The 15,657-nt window shown below is 54.2% G+C and overlaps 2 protein-coding genes across 6 annotated transcripts in view; one reads left to right on the top strand and one right to left on the bottom strand.

The window, feature by feature from the left end:
* The window catches only part of ATP4A (ATPase H+/K+ transporting subunit alpha), a 186,682-nt gene that overhangs the window by 27,452 nt on the left and 143,573 nt on the right, over nucleotides 1-15,657 (top strand). The window lies entirely within an intron of this gene.
* On the bottom strand, nucleotides 974-14,456 carry ZBTB32 (zinc finger and BTB domain containing 32). 5 transcript variants are annotated; one of them, XM_050768765.1, is made up of 7 exons: nucleotides 14,350-14,456; nucleotides 4,554-5,090; nucleotides 2,505-3,488; nucleotides 2,182-2,255; nucleotides 2,005-2,073; nucleotides 1,715-1,879; nucleotides 974-1,525 (listed from the first exon to the last, which is right to left on the bottom strand). In XM_050768765.1, the coding sequence occupies exons 3-7, from the start codon at nucleotides 3,383-3,385 to the stop codon at nucleotides 1,251-1,253; spliced, it is 1,464 nt and encodes a 487-aa protein (XP_050624722.1). In that variant the 5' UTR covers nucleotides 3,386-3,488; nucleotides 4,554-5,090; nucleotides 14,350-14,456; the 3' UTR covers nucleotides 974-1,250. The 5 variants fall into 5 exon arrangements, with proteins under 5 accessions (XP_050624722.1, XP_050624725.1, XP_050624721.1 ...); XM_050768768.1 differs by having other exon boundaries at nucleotides 2,505-2,549; nucleotides 4,974-5,090; XM_050768764.1 differs by having other exon boundaries at nucleotides 2,005-2,255; nucleotides 4,974-5,090.

Below are 15,657 nucleotides of genomic sequence, written 5' to 3'. Positions count from 1 at the left end.
GGGCCGGGGAGGCGGGGGGAGGGGCGGCCCGTGCGCAGGGCCGGGGGGAGGGGAGAAAGCGGGGGCGGGGCGGGGCGGCACCGGCGCACGACAACAACCAGCGCCGCCGCGGGGCCGCCGGAGGCCGGGGGCCGGGCCGGCCACGCGCAGGGCACCACGGGAGAGGGAGTCCGCGGCCGGCCGGCGCCCTCGGACCGCGCCTGGGGAGCACAGACCCCGCGCTGCGGCCGCAGAGGGGCGAGCCGCGGGGGCCTCCGGGAAATGTAGTCTGGACGCCTCGCTTCTTCCGCCGGCAGCCAAGGCGCGAGGGCTGGGACTGCTGGGTTCCCGGCCAGGACCCGGAAAGCGGGTTGCCGGGTCTCCGGGAGGTGTGGTCCTAGCCCCAGGCTCCTCCCATTGTTCTTGGCGAGGCCGGCGGCCCGCGTGGACTACCACTCCCAGGGTGCCGCGGGCTCGGGCCCCGGGACCCCGAGGCCCTGGGAAATGCAGTTCGCGGTTGCAGGAGGCGTGGGCTGGAGAAGGAGCGGTGGAAGGCATAGTCAGTCTCCGTTCCGGGCGCGATCCGGCGGCGGTTCGGCACGGCCTGGAGGGAAGACGCCGGAGAGGCCGCGGTCTCGGGGTCTGTGTGCTCCCGGAGAGGAGGCGGGTGGCCGAAAGCAGGGTCGGAGCTCACGTTCCTCTCTCGCTCGGGCCGAGCGCTCCCAGATCAGACTCCGCGCGCCGTGGATTGCAGTGGAAGGGGCGAGTGACTTGCGGTCGCACAGCCCCCACCAGCCTAGGACCGGCATGCCGCGAGGTGTGCCCGGACACCGAGCCCTCGCGGCCGGCTGCCTCCTGGGGAGGACTGGGAGCCTCGGGGGTGGAGGAAGTGTCCACCCCGCTGGACGGCGGACGCAGGACCACCAGGGGCCGCTACAGGACAAGGGGCGTGGGCGAGGGTGTGCACAGACTAAACTTGGCTTTCTAGTCCTGAAGGGAGAGCACAGGAAACTCTTTATTATGGTGATGAGATCGACAATCCCCCCCCCACTACTGTTAACCTTCGCTTCTGCACACTTCAGTGTCCTCACCCTGTAGGGCTCGCTGGCCTGGGCTTCTGCGACCCGCGATCGTCCAGGAGAGGGCACTCGGTGCCCTTTCTGGGGCGGAATTTGCTAGGCCGCCGTAGCAGCGGTGCCAGGTCAGAAGCCGAGCCGGCCCGCTTTTCGTTCTTTAATTGGACTCTTGACTAAGACGCTACCGACACCCCGTCAGGTGGTGGAGGAAGAAGGACAACAGGGAGAGGTCGAGGGCCGAGACGGCCTCGAGGAGGAGTAGAGGAAGGTGGAGCGGATGGTCCATCCTGGCGGGAGTTGGCTGGGCGAGTGACCGCGCATGTGCGCCTGCATGGAGGCCACGCTGGGACAGCCGGCCCCGCACAGGGGGCAGCGGTACGGAGCGGCCCCGTGAGTCCGCAGATGCTTGGTCATGGCCGAGAAGTCCCGGGAGCGCTGAGGACAAAGGCTACAGGAGAAGGGCTTCTCTCCTAGAGCGGTCGGAAGGGGAGGCGGGTGAAGGAAGGAAGCGGGCGAAAGCTGGCCAAGTTAGGGGTGGATCGGGCCACGGGGTGAGGGGATTGCGCGGGAACCGGACACGCAGGTGGAGACGCAGGTGGAGACTCAGGAGCGGAGTTGGGAAGAAAGCTGACAGTTCACACAGGGCGGGGCGCCCATACCTGTGTGGACTCGGTAGTGCGTCTCCATTTGATGCTTGAGTGAAAACCTCTTTCCACAGACAGAGCACGCATAGGGCCGAGACCGAGCAGGAGGGGCCGGGGGAGGGTGCGGGCGAGGTGGGCAGCCTGCCTTGTCCTCATGACCCGCACAGGTTGCAAGTGCACCTGTGGGGACAGAGAAGGCAAAGGAGGGCAGGGCCAGGAATCCCAGCGTCAACTCACTGTACCATTCAGGCAGGAAATCAAGGGCTACAGTGGGGCTGAGGCACGAGTGCCCCGGCCCGACTCACCTGTGTGCCCCTGATGAGACTCTTCCATCTCCCCAGGGCTGAGCTGTGCGGGGCCCTTGGGGAGGGAACCTGGAGAGAACAGTGGGAGGTAGGGGCCCTGCTCAGGCTGGACTCCTGGAGCCCCACCCCAGAGAAGGCACCGTGTTACAGGTGTATGCAGGGCATCGAGGGGCTTACCTGGGGTGGGGCTGGAGGAGGCCAACTGGTTCTGACTCCAGAGCCCTTTGGGGGCATTAAGGGACAGTGGGATCCTGGGATAGGGTGGGGAAGAGTTACAGCCTTGACTAAACCTGAGAGCCTGCCCTCTTCCTGAAGAGGGGGCGTCCCAAGTCCTCTCCCCGGGGCTGGGCTTCGGCATGCCCTGTGGCGGCAGCTTCTTGTCTCATCCCCAGCTCAGGAACTGTGCAGTAGAGATGCGGTGCCTTTCCACCCAGCAGGGTTGCCCCTCCTGGGCCACACCCTCCCAGCCTGGAGGCCGGGAACTAGGCCCCTCCACTCACCTCTGGTCCCGCCAGACCTCCTGCCAGGCTCCAGTGGTGGGAGTGCTATGGTAGAAGGGAATACCATATCCAGGCGGCATCAGCAGGATGCTCCACAGGGCAGGCTGGCCCCCCACCAACCAAGGGGCCTCAGCCCACAAGGGCCCGGGGGTGACGCTGGTTTGCAGGGAGCCTGCTGGGGGAAGGGAGCCAGGGAGCTCGTGCAGACTTTCCTCAGAGCCCCCCGGATTCTCCCTCAACCACATGAGCACTCCATTCTTCCCATCTGCTCCCCTTTGGCCAACAGGGGCTTGGAGGCGTTTCTCCTTTGACCTGGTCTGTTCCCGCTGAGCCTCCTGTGTTGCTCCTGCCATCTCGGGGCTGCCTCTTGGTGCCGAGTGCTTGTGCAACATCTCCTGTTCTCTCCCACCAGTTCTAGAAACCTGCTCTGGTTTCTGCTTCTCTCCAGGGTCCCCCAGTTCTCTCTCAGGATTCCTTGAGGGTTTCTCTGGCTCCTCCTGATGTTTCTTCAGGGCTGGATCTGGCTCTTTAGCCCTGTCCGCTCGAGCCCTCCAGCATGCCTCTTCCAGGGACTGCACTCCCAAGGCCCTGGCCGCCTCCTCAAGGGGCCTTAGCTCCCCAGGCTGCAGCTCTACACTCTCCCCATACACAAAGTGCAGGAGCTGGGCAAAGGTAGAAGGGCTGATGCCTTCTCCCAGAGCCCACTGGCCCCTGCGGCCCAGCTGCTGGCTGACACCTGCTAGCACCAGGCTGTGGGCGGGGAACTGCTGGCTCCCTACGGTGATCAGAGTATCACATAGTGCTGGCCGGAGCCTGGCTGCTAGCTGTACCAGCCGATCAGAGCCATAGGGGCTGGGCAGTCTTATGGGGAGCAGGGACATTGTGCCTTGCTTGGGTACCAATCTCAGAGGCTCTAAGAGAAAGGCCACAGTGTGAGGTCCATGGTTGAAAGGGGAGGGAGGAACATCTCATCTCATTTCAAGCCTGTGGATGTGAGGGGAGAGAGTGTGAGTTGCTGGTCCTAGATCAGAGCCCTCTGTCCTGAGTGAGCAAATAAAGTAACCCAAGAGAGGATTGGAGCTTATCCAGAATCATAGCAGGTAGGCATGGTGGCGAGAGAATGGAAATCAGACCAAATTCAGGACTTAAAGAGCAAGGGCCAGTCAGTTAACAGAAATAGCTAGTAGTGGGTTTTAAGACAGGCATGTGGGAAGTCTTCCAGTTAGCAGCCTCTGACGTAAAAGATAACAGATACTGCCACTTCTGCTTCTCCAAGCCCCTGTGCAGGGAAACACCTCTGCACAAGCCAGGCTTTCTTCAGTACAGACGAGGATCACCACAAAACCCAGTCAACCCCGGCACTAAGGGATGGAACATGACACAACTTCACGGGAGAGCTTAGAAAGCTGGTGGGTCCTCCCCCAAAAGCCCGTTGTGCCTGAAAGGCAGAGAGGGCAGCATGATAGGGATCCTGGCTGCAGGAACGCAGACGCTAAGGCATCCGGCAGTCATCACCGTGAAGCTGAAGCTTCTAGAACATGTCCTCAGGGAAGGAACCAGACAGTCCCATCCAGAGAATGAGGAGAGCAGGTGCAGAAGCCACAGGAGTGGAGGCTCCTGACCCATTGATAGAGAGAGGTTTTGGAGAATGGACCCCTGAGGAGATGGGAGGAAGGGACATGGGGACTGGAGACAGGGAGGCTGTTTCCTCTCAAGATTCGGGTAAGGAGATGGTTTAATTTGTTTTTCATAAGGCAAAAAGTGAAGAATAGAAAGCACCCAACCAGGCAGGAGTTTCTCACACATCAGAACCACCACACTGGCTTTTAAAAAGAGAGCTGGGAACCCAGATACGAAAAGAACCAGAACCTCAGTGTCTTAGCACCCAGCAGGCAGAGTCCTAGGTGCAGGCTCCCTGTGAGCAAGGGCCCTTGGGGTGGGGAGGGCCACACTTGGACACCTCAGGGAGAGGGCTCCAGGTTGGCAGGGAGGGGACAGAAAGAGTTGTGATGGGAAGAAGGCCTCAGCTGGGGAGAGGCCATCACTCACCGCTTGTAGCTTCTTCCAGGACACCGCATGCTCTGAACTACTGTTGGGGCTCCTGGGGCCCCCCCTGGAGCTAGCCCCGCCCCTGACCTCACAGGCCTCCATTGGATGTCCCAAGTATCAGTCTTCCACGGTCCCCCCGAGAGGGTGTGGTTTTCTAACCCTGCCTCTGCCTTCTGCCTGCAGGAGAGACCACCCCTCTACCTCCAGAACACACACGTTCTGCCCCTAGCCTCCTGTCTCCTCACTTTGTGTGTGAACTCCTAGAGTCAAAGCAGTGTATCTGTGACAGCAAGGACCTTGGAATAATCAACCCTGCCTCTGAGTTTCATCTCTGCCATTTACTAGTTGAGTCATCTTGGGCAAGTCACTTCTCTGGGCCTCAGTAACCTCATTCATGAAATAGGGATAATATCTGCTTACCTCATTTGGAGGTGGGGGTGAAGATGAAATGACGTGACGAATATGAGCGTGGTTTGTAAGTACACAGTAGCATTCAGTGGTATGGTCGTTTCTTAGAGATGACGGCAGAGCTTACAGCTGCGGAAGTAAAAAGGACTGAAACATTTGGATCCCAAGAATAGACTGGAGGAGCCAGAAGCCAGCTTCCTCCCTCTCCCTGACTTGGTACTGGGAAACCTCATTTGCTGGCTGGGAATGACCTGGGGGCTGGATGTGTGAGTGACTCAGATCCTCCCATCAAGCTCTGAAAGGGGCAACCCCAGGAAGGACCTGTGGTGGTCTTCGAAGAGAAAAACCTCCTTTTCTTGGGCTGATGACAAATGACATTTCTCTGAAATCAGGACTTGGGTTTCTTTCACTTCCTGCCCAAGGGGTCAAGGTCCCCGGAGGTTTCCCCTCTTTTCACACTTTAGAACTCTTCAATCTGAGGAAGGGATGAAGTCTGAAAGGCTCAAGTTTCTTTTTCTGTTTCTTATTATTCTATTATCCCTGATCCTATAGCAAAATTTTCATTTATCCAATAAATATTGATGACATATTTATTTTGAGACGGGGTCTTGCTCTGTTGCCCAGTGGTACGATCACGGCTCACTGCAGCCTTAGCTTCCTGGGCTCATGTGATCCTCCCACCTCAGCTTCCTAAGAGCTGGGACTACAGGTTCGAGCCTAGCTAATTTTTAATTTTTGGTAGAGACGGGGGTCTCACTATGTTATCCAGGCTGGTCTTGAACTCTTGGCTCAAATGATCCTCCGGCCTTGGCCTCCCAAAGTGCTGAGATTATAGGCATGAGCCACCGCGCCCAGCTAATAAAGCATTTATGATATGTGCCTGGTGTATCATATACACACAGTAAATTATTGGGAGATAAACAAGTCAGGTAGTCAGGTACTGGTAAGCTGCTCTGGTGACAAGGCACGGTCTGCTTCCCCATAGGCTTCTCTTTTCTTTTTTTTTTGAGACAGAGCCTGGCTCTGTCTCCCAGACTGGAGTGCAGTGGCGCAATCTCAGCTCACTGCAACCTCTGCCTCCCAGGTTCAAGCAATTCTCCTGCCTCAGCCTCCCGAGTAGCTGGGATTACAGGGGCCCGCCACCACGCCCAGCTAATTTTTGTATTTTTAGTAGAGACAGGGTTTCCGCCATGTTAGCCGGGCTGGTCTCAAATTCCTGATGTCAGGTGATCCACCCACCTCAGCCTCTCAAAGTGCTGGGATTGCACCCGGCATCCCATAGGCTTCTCTTAAGGGAGAAGGATCTAAGAGTCCTCGTCCCCTCCCAGACCCAAATATTGTGTCTCTAAGCTCCCATTTCTCTCTTTGGCTCCAGGACCCCCAAATGTTCTGACTAGCCTCCCACTCTCTCTCTCCAGACCCACCACACCTTCCCTCCACATGGGTGCGGGCACATGTTAACCCTTCCTAGATCAGACAGGGTGTGTCAATGGGTGAGGCTGGTGGAGGGGCAACAGAGTGGGGAGAGGGGAAGATGAGTCAGAACGAAAGGGAAAATGCAAATGTGAGAGCTGTGTTCATCTGCTACTCTGAACGTTAAGTATTTTCCATTTCTGTGCTTTCTAATTCCTCACACCACCACACCCAGGGACGCATTAGACACCCATATAAAAGACACATAAAGCATCAATCCCTCTGATATGTGTGTATGCAGAGGGAAACACCCTTCCTCCAACACAGAAATACAGAGTCCCTCAAGACAAGGAAGGAGTGCGGAGAGCCCTGAAGGACTAGCCCCAGGGACAGAGGAAAGGTACAGGGGTCTGGACGATTACGTGGTCGCCTATCTAAGTATGGCCCCTTCGCTTTCCAGCCCCACATCATGTGCCTGTGACTCAGCTCCCCCGCTGGTTTGCTCATTGATGATCGAGAGAGTTGGAGACTGCTCAAAGGGCAGCATTCTGTGTAAGCCAAATGTAGTTGACAGGGAGCATCGGTGGGCTTTCGGGGAACCTAAAAGGGAGGAGGGGCAAGGGAACTCCCCTTTCAGTGAACAAAAGCCCCCAAGAATGGGGAACCCCATCTAAGGATATCCCCTTAGAGATCGCCTCCTAGAGTTATCTCCAGGGCCCTCTGCACTGCAACCCTTATGCTGATGACACCCTGAGCCCTTCTCTAGCCTTGACAGTGCAACCCAAGCCATCCCCCACTGAGCACAGATGGCAGAAGCAGAAGCAGACGGCACTTTGACTTGGAAGAGTAGGGACGCTGCTGGTGCTGTTTTGTTTTTGTTTTGAAACAGAGTCTTGTTCTGTCACCCAAGCTGGAGTGCAGTGGCGCCATCTCGGCTCGCTGCATCTTCTGCCTCTGGGTTCAAGCAATTCTTGTGCCTCCGCCTCCCAAGTAGCTGGGGTTACAGGCACGCACCATCACACCCAGCTAATTTTTGTATTTTTACTGGAGATGGGGTTTCACCATGTTGGCCAGGCTGGTCTCGAACTCCTAACCTCAGGTGGTCCACTGCTGGGATTACAGGCGTGAGCCACCGTGCCTGGTCTGTTGCTGTTCTTAAAAGGACTCCCCCTCCCTAGACTCAAAAGCCTTGCCCCTCTTCCTCTTCCTGGCTGACTCGGTAGTAATCATCTGCAGTTGTCTCTCTGGGAAGAGCAAGGAAACTACAGGTTATACGGACGCAAGCCTGTGTCCTGCCAGAGGGTAGAGTAAGTAGAGAGATTAGGTAGGGCATGGTTGGAAAGGGAGTATGTAAGAAAAGGAGATATGATATCTGCCTCTCAGTCGTTTTTAATACTTACATTACTTTTTTTTTTTTTTTTTTTTTTTTTGAGACAGAGTTTCACTCTTGTTGCCCAGGCTGGAGTGCAGTGGTGCAATCTCGGCTTACTGCAACCTCTGCCTCCCGGGTTCAAGCAATTCTCCTGCCTCAGCCTCCCAAGTAGCTGGGATTACAGGCGCCTACCACCATGACTGACTAATTTTTTGTATTTTTATTAGAGATGGTGTTTCACCATGTTGGCCAGGCTGGTCTCAAATTCCTGATGTCAGGTGATCCACCCACCTCAGCCTCCCAAAGTGCTGGGATTACAGGCATAAGCCTACATGCCTGGCCTGATACTCGTATTACCAAATAAAATTTGAAATCTTTTTTTTTTTTTTTTTGAGACAGAGTCTTGCTCTATTGCCTGGGCTGGAGTGCAGTGGCACAATCTCGGCTCACTGCAACCTCCACCTCCTGGGTTCAAGTGGTTCTCCTGCCTCAGCCTTCCGAGTAGCTGGGATCACAGGCGTACATCACCACACCAGGCTAATTTTTTGTATTTTTAATAGAGATGGGTTTCACCGTGCTGGCCAGGCTGGTCTCGAACTCCTGATCTCATGAACTGCCCGCCTTGGCGTCCCAAAATGCTGGGATTACAGGTGTGAGGCACCACGCCTGGCCTGAAATCTGATATTTCTTATTCTTACTGATAGGCTTGACCAATGGGACACTAAGGGGAAAATGTGCAAGGGGCTCGGGGCACACCCTGGCTACAAAGTCGGAGCTTCCCAGAAATCCTTGTGTCATGAACTTCAGGCACAACCCAGCTTGATGTAACAAGGTCAGCACAGCAACACAAATACCAATTCTCCTTAAATATTATAATTAAAATCAAACCATCAGAATAGACCAATGAGAGGGATGATCATTTGTTTTGTGAAAAAGTTTTCCTTCTATCTCACTTATTTTAAATATCAAGCCCTCTTCCCAAGCCAAGTTGAATAACATTCAATTTAGAAAAATTATGTGAACTCGCCACTTTCCCATGAACCCATCTCTTTCCACAAATGAAGGTGGTTAAATTCCCCACAGCATTTTATATAGATTAAGAATGATTATCCAAATCTTACATGAAGTTTAAGTATGTTCACTCTTTCACTGGGCGCAGTGGCTCACGCCTATAATCCCAACACTCTGGGAGGCCGAGGCAGGCAGGTCACCTGAAGTTGGGAGTTCAAGACCAGCCTGACCAACATGGAGAAACCCTGTCTCTACTAAAAATACAAAAAATTAGCTGGGCTTGGCGGCACATGCCTGTAATCCCAGCTACTCGGGAGGCTGAGGCAGGAGAATCGCTTCAACCTGGGAGGCGGAGGTTGCAGTGAGCCGAGATCGCGCCATTGCACTCCAGCCTGAGCAACAAGAATGAAACTCTGCCTCAAAAAAATAAAAAAAAGGCCGGGCGCCGTGGCTCAAGCCTGTAATCCCAGCACTTTGGGAGGCCGAGACGGGCGGATCACGAGGTCAGGAGATCGAGACCATCCTGGCTAACCCGTTGAAACCCTGTCTCTACTAAAAAATACAAAAAACCAGCCGGGCGAGGTGGCGGGCACCTGTAGTCCCAGCTACTCAGGAGGCTGAGGCAGGAGAATGGTGTAAACCCAGGAGGCGGAGCTTGCAGTGAGCTGAGATCCGGCCACTGCACTCCAGCCTGGGTGACAGAGCGAGACTCCGTCTCAAAAAAAAAAAAAAAAAAAAAAAAGTTCAGTCTTTCTTTCTAATTAAGGACATCCAAGACTTCCAGAAAAGAGACACCACAAGGAGTGAATTAGTTCCCTTTTTCCCTTAAATTTGTGCTCTATATGTCCCAAGAAGCAGATATAGTCATACCCAGGTGAGCTGAATCTAGGTCATAGAGACCCCTTCATAGCACACCCTTTGTAGATTAACTGGGAAAAGAACTAGACTAGAAGTCAGAAAACAGGTTTCACTACATCCATTCACAGTGAATGGCCCTTCTCTTCAGCGCTCATATAGAGCTAACTCTTCCAAGACCCTCAGTTTCCTCACAGGGGCTGTTTCAAGACCAGTACAGAATACTAGTGTTGACTTAAACCTGGGCAAAGGGTCCCACTTGGACCTCCTCTGGCTGTATCCCTTCGCATAGGCTGAGTCAAAAGGCATCTAGAAAGTGCCTACTGGGAACTGTGAGCTCCTACCTCACTTCTGGACCGTGCTCTCAGAACTCAGCACCCGGGATTTCCTGGACCAAATGACTCTGAGGCCCCCTACACAGGACTCAACCCCAGCCTGTATTCATGAGAATGGACTCTGACTGATGTACGCACATGCTAGACCCTGATTTTGTGTAAGGGATTTGTAGACTGAGCTGGGATGTGCAGGCTAGAATGTGAGACACCTTGAAGTATGGGCCAACACCAGGCGTGGGAAGAAAAGAGGGAGTCTCTGTCATCTCGCCCGGGCCCCATAAATAATATAGGAGCCCGCTTTATTCCAATGGTTCTAAATCTCTTAGGGAGTCACCATCAGGTTGAGAGTGTCAGCCATGGGACCAACTCTTCTTTTAAGACAGAGTCTCCTTCTGTCACCCAGGCTGGAGTGCAGTGGCCGGATCTCAGCTCACTGCAAGCTCCTCCTCTCGGGTTCACGCCATTCTCCTGCCTCAGCCTCCCGAGTAGCTGGGACTACAGGCACCTGCCACTTCACCCGGCTAGTTTTTTTTTTTGTATTTTTTAGTAGAGACGGGGTTTCACCATGTTAGCCAGGATGATCTCGATCTCCTGACCTCGTGATCCGCCCGTCTCGGCCTCCCAAAGTGCTGGGATTACAGGCTTGAGCCACCGCGCCCGGCCCCAACTCCTCTTTTTTTAAGACAGAGTCTCCTTCTGTCGCCCAGGCTGGAGTGCAGTGGCACGATCTTGGCTCAGTGCAACCCCTGCCTCCCAGGTTCAAGCGATTCTCCTGCCTCAGCCTCCCGAGTAGCTGGGATTACAGGCACGCACCATGACGCCCGGCTAATTTTTGTATTTTTAGTAGAGATGAGGTTTTACCATGTTGGCCAGGCTGGTCTCAAACTTCTGACCTCAAGTGATCCACCTGCCTTGGCCTCCCAGAGTGCAGGGATTACAGGCGTGAGCCACCCAGCCTGGGACCAACTGCTGACATTAGAAAATGGTAGACACAGGCTGGGAGCGGTGGCTCACGCCTGTAATCCCAGCACTTTGAGAGGCCTAGGTGGGCGGATCACAAGGTTAGGAGATCGAGACCATCCTGGCCAACACGGTGAAACGACGTCTCTACTAAAAATACAAAAATTAGCTGGGCGTGGTGGCACGTGCCTGTAATTCCAGCTACTTGGAAGGCTGAGGCAGGAGAATTGCTTAAACCTGGGAGGTGGAGGTTGCGGTGAGCCGAGATTATTCCACTGCACTCCAGCCTGGTAACAGAGCAAGACTCCGTCTCAAAAAAACAAACAAACAAACAAAAAAACCAAAAAGGAAAAGAAAATAGTAGACACTCATACCACTTGGCATACGAATGCATGACAAGACATTGACAGATTACTCTGAGCCTCATGGCTGGACAGGTTAACTATCCTCTTGCTTATTCTTTGCCCTCCCCTCCTCATAATATACATGCATACCATTAATTGTTCTTTTTTTTTTTTTTTTTTTTTAGACAGTCTTGGTCTGTCACCCAGCCTGGAGTGCAGTGGTGCAATCATGGCTCACTGCAGTCTCGAAATCCTGGGCTCTGGCCGGGCGCGGTGGCTCAAGCCTGTAATCCCAGCACTTTGGGAGGCCGAGACGGGTGGATCACGAGGTCAGGAGATCGAGACCATCCTGGATAACACGGTGAAACCCCGTCTCTACTAAGAAATACAAAAAACTAGCCGGGCGAGGTGGCGGGCGCCTGTAGTCCCAGCTACTCGGGAGGCTGAGGCAGGAGAATGGCTTGAACCCGGGAGGCGGAGCTTGCAGTGAGCTGAGATCCGGCCACTGCACTCCAGCCTGGGCTACAGAGCAAGACTCCGTCTCAAAAAAAAAAAAAAAAAAAAAAAAAAAAAAAGAAATCCTGGGCTCAAGTCATTCCCCCATCTCAGCCTCCTCAGTAGCTGGGATTACAGGCATGTGCCACCATGCTTGGCGGCTGTCTCCTGAGCTGGGTTTAACTGTACACTTCACGTGCCAGCACCCCCAACCGCCACTGCACCATAGAGGGAATGGCCAATTGAGCTGCCCCAATATTAACTGGTTTGGGGGTTAGACTTCCTTGAAGTCCACTCATAAACCAGTCCTTGCACCCTCACCCCTGGTTAAAGAACTCTGGGTGTACTGAAGGTACTCCGAAAGCATAAATACCACTGAAGAGCTGAATGAAACTAGGTATCAACACCCTGTGCCATGAGTATAAAAAGATCATCAATAAAGACAGCCTGGGTGGTTTCCTTTTATTTTATGTTATTTACTTATTTATTTTTGAAACAGAGTTTTGCCCTTGTTGCCCAGGCTGGAGTGCAGTGACATGATCTCGGCTCACTGCAACCTCTGCCTTGTGGGCTCAAGTGATTCTCCTGTCTCAGGCTCCCAAGTAGCTGGGATTATAGGCATCCACCATGCCTGGCTAATTTTTTGCATTTTTAGTAGAGATGGGGTTTCACCATGTTGGCCAAGCTGGTCTTGAACTCCTGACCTCAGGTGATCCACCTGCTTTGGCCTCCCAAAGTGCTAGGATTACAGGCGTGAGCCACCACGCTCTGCCCCAACCTGGGTGATTTCCTAAAGAGTAGAGTATCTCACACACCTCTTCCTGTGCTCCACTATGACGTCATCCTCCCCATGCACCTGTCCCACACCTACAGCCTGATATCTTCATCTTCCGGGAATGATCAGAACAGGCACGGGAAAGAGTGGAACAGGGAGACTGAAAAGCTCCAGACATGACCCAATCCCAGTTCTTTTTTTTTTAATTAATTTTTTTTTTTTTTTTTGAGACAGAGTCTCGCTTGCAGCCCAGGCTGGAGTGCAGTGGCGCAATCTCGGCTCACTGCACGCTCCGCCTCCCGGGCTCACGCCATTCTCCTGCCTCAGCCTCCCAAGTACCTGGGACTACAGGCGCCCGCCACCTCGCCCGGCTAGTTTTTTGTAGTTTTTAGTAGAGACGGGGTTTCACCGTGTTATCCAGGATGGTCTCGATCTCCTGACCTCGTGATCCACCCGTCTCGGCCTCCCAAAGTGCTGGGATTACAGGCTTGAGCCACCACACCCGGCTTTTTTTTTTTTTTTTTTTTTTTTTTTTTTAGACAGAGTGTTGCTCTGTTGCCCTGGCAGGAGTGCAATGGCATGATCTCGGCTCACTGCAACCTCTGCCTCCCGGGTTCAAGTGATTCTCCTGCCTCAGACTCCTGAGTAGCTGGGATTACAGGTGCCTGCCACACGCCCGGCTAATTTTTGTATTTTCAGTAGAGACAGGGTTTCACCATCTTGGTCAGGCTGGTCTCGAGCTCCTGACCTGGTGATCCGCCCACCTCAGCCTCCCAAAGTGCTGGGATTACAGGTGTGAGCCACCATGCCCGGCCACCCAATCCCAGTTCTGTACAGAGCCACCACAGGGTAATAATACTTCATCCAGGGCAAACAGCTTGGCTGAGATTCAGAACCCTTCTCCCTAGAATCTCCAGAGGATTACTGGCCTAACCTCTTGGCCACATCATCCAACCTGGACCCCATACTGGGAAATCTCCCAAGAACATCTCAACCTGGAGTCCAGAACATTCACTCCCAGCCCAGGCTGGCTCCAAAGACCCCAGAAGACCTTCAAGTGAACACTAGTTTCATCTCTTGGCCAGTGACTTTCTACGTAACTTTTTTTTTCCTTTTCTTTTTTTTTTTTTCTTGAGACAGGGTCTCATTCTGTCGCCCAGGCTGGAGTGCAATGGCACAATCTCGGCTCACTGCAACCTTCACCTCCCGGGTTCAAGCTGTGCTCCTGCCTCAGCTTTCTGAGTAACTGGAATTACAGACATGTGCCCCCATGCCCAGGTAATTTTTTTTGGAAACCTCGTAGAGACAGAGTTTCTCCATGTTGGCCAGGCTGGTCTCCAACTCCTGACCTCAAATGATCCACCTGCCTCAGCCTCCCAAAGTGCTGGGATTACAGGCGTGAGCCACCGTGCCCGGCCCCTACATAACCTTTGGAGGTCCTCAGGCCTCTCCTTTCAGTCACCAGATTCAGGCTCAGTCCAGAGACCCCTCGTAACCTCTCATTGTCCAGAGGCCATACCTCATGGTCAATGACCCTGTGCAAAGCTAAGGGCCTGCAACTTCCCCACAACACCCTTCGCACTCAGGCTGGCCTCAGGGGCCGTGGACCAACCCAGAGGGCAAGCTGGCTTGGCCTCTGCCAAACCTAGGCCTAAAGGTGGCCAGGAGGCTGCATTTCCAGCCTCTCAAAGGCAGAGGAAAGCCCTAAGGGCTAAAGCCCTCAACCCGCACTTCCCAATCATCAACGGGGCCAGTCAAACTCCCACACCCCAGCTTTGCCTGGGCCAGGCCCAAGCCCAAGAAAGTAAAGAAAAACTATGGCACTCACCGGCCCAGACCCTGTTCCTCCTTCCCTTTCAGCCTCACATACACTCAGGATGGCTCAAGGCCGAGTGACCGTTAAAAGTGGGGAGTGGAGCGAGGCCAGGGACGCAAGGCTCCCGCACGTGGTCACCCCCAGATCCTGAGGCGGACGCTGATTGGCTGCAGCACGGGTCGCACTCTCCCGCTCAGGCCAGCTGAGCACGCTGGGCAGCATGGGAGGCACCTAGGACAGCGCCACTCCCGCGCGTCTGTCTCTGACCTGCAGCTGATTGGCTGTGAAGAGGCAGGGCCTTGAGTCTCATTGGTCCGTAGGCTTCAGGCCTCTTAGGCTGAGATTTCATTGATTTCCAGCCGGGCTCCAGCGTTGATTGGCTGTGGAGTCTGCCCTTTCCCACTCTCTCCATGAAGAGACTGGACCCTGATTCTCCCTTACCTGAACAGCCCTGGAGGCTCCCTCAGCAAGTGCTCCGGAGTACCACTGTCCTTTTTTTTTTTAAAAAAAATTATTTCGTTTTTATTTTATGAACAGGGTCTCCCTCCGTTGCCCGTGCTGGAGTGCAATGGTGCAATCATAGTTCACTGCAGCCTGGAACTCCTGGGCTCAAGCAATCCTCCCGCCTGGGCCTCCCAAAATTCTGGGACTACAGCCGTGAGACACCGTGCCTGACCTGCCTTTCTTGCTTCTATTTTGCCTCCCTAAGTAGCTCCCATTTGCAAACCCTGTCACCTTTCTCTCAACCCTTTACCATCTGGGAAGTATGTAGGGGTGTGTAGGCTGCCGCCACACCTGATTGGCCTGGAGGCCCATAAGAGCAAGCCAAGGCCAGGCATTGTGTCTCATGCCCGTAATCCCAGCGCTTTGAGAGGTCCAGGTGGTAGTAGGATCCCTTGAGCCCAGGAGGTCGAGGCTGCAGTGAGCTATGATCACATCACTGCACTGCAGCCTGGGTGACACAGTGAGACCCTGTCTCTAATAAATAAAGATAAAATAAAAGAGCCAGCCAGGCAGGGCGCGGTGGCTCACGCCTGTAATCCCAGCACTTTGAGAGGCTGAGGCGGGCGGATCATCTGGAGTCAGGAGTTCGAGAACAGCATGACCAACATGGTGAAACCCCGTCTCTACTAAAAATACAAAAATTAGCTGAGCGTGGTGGCGGGCACCTGTAATTCCAGCTACTCGGGAGCCTGAGACAGGAGAATCGCTTGAACCCCGGGATTGCAGGGAGCCGAGATCGCACCACTGCACTCCGCCTAGGAGACAGAGCGAGACTCCGCCTCAAAAAAAAAAAAAAAGTCAGCCAGGCTTCGGTGC

The sequence above is a fragment of the Macaca thibetana genome, chromosome 19 (assembly GCF_024542745.1).
Source record: "Macaca thibetana thibetana isolate TM-01 chromosome 19, ASM2454274v1, whole genome shotgun sequence".
NCBI classification, from domain to species: Eukaryota; Metazoa; Chordata; class Mammalia; order Primates; family Cercopithecidae; genus Macaca; species Macaca thibetana.
This window is presented reverse-complemented; position numbering and strand designations above follow the sequence as displayed.

Coding starts and splice junctions, on each gene's coding strand:
- ZBTB32 (XM_050768764.1), bottom strand. CDS start 3,385: ATGTCCCTGCTCCCCATAAGACTGCCCAGCCCCTATGGCTCTGATCGG. Junction 2,256..2,504: donor GAGGTCTGGCGGGACCAGAG/GTGAGTGGAGGG, acceptor ACCCTATCCCAG/GATCCCACTGTCCCTTAATG. Junction 1,526..1,714: donor GCACTACCGAGTCCACACAG/GTATGGGCGCCC, acceptor CGACCGCTCTAG/GAGAGAAGCCCTTCTCCTGT.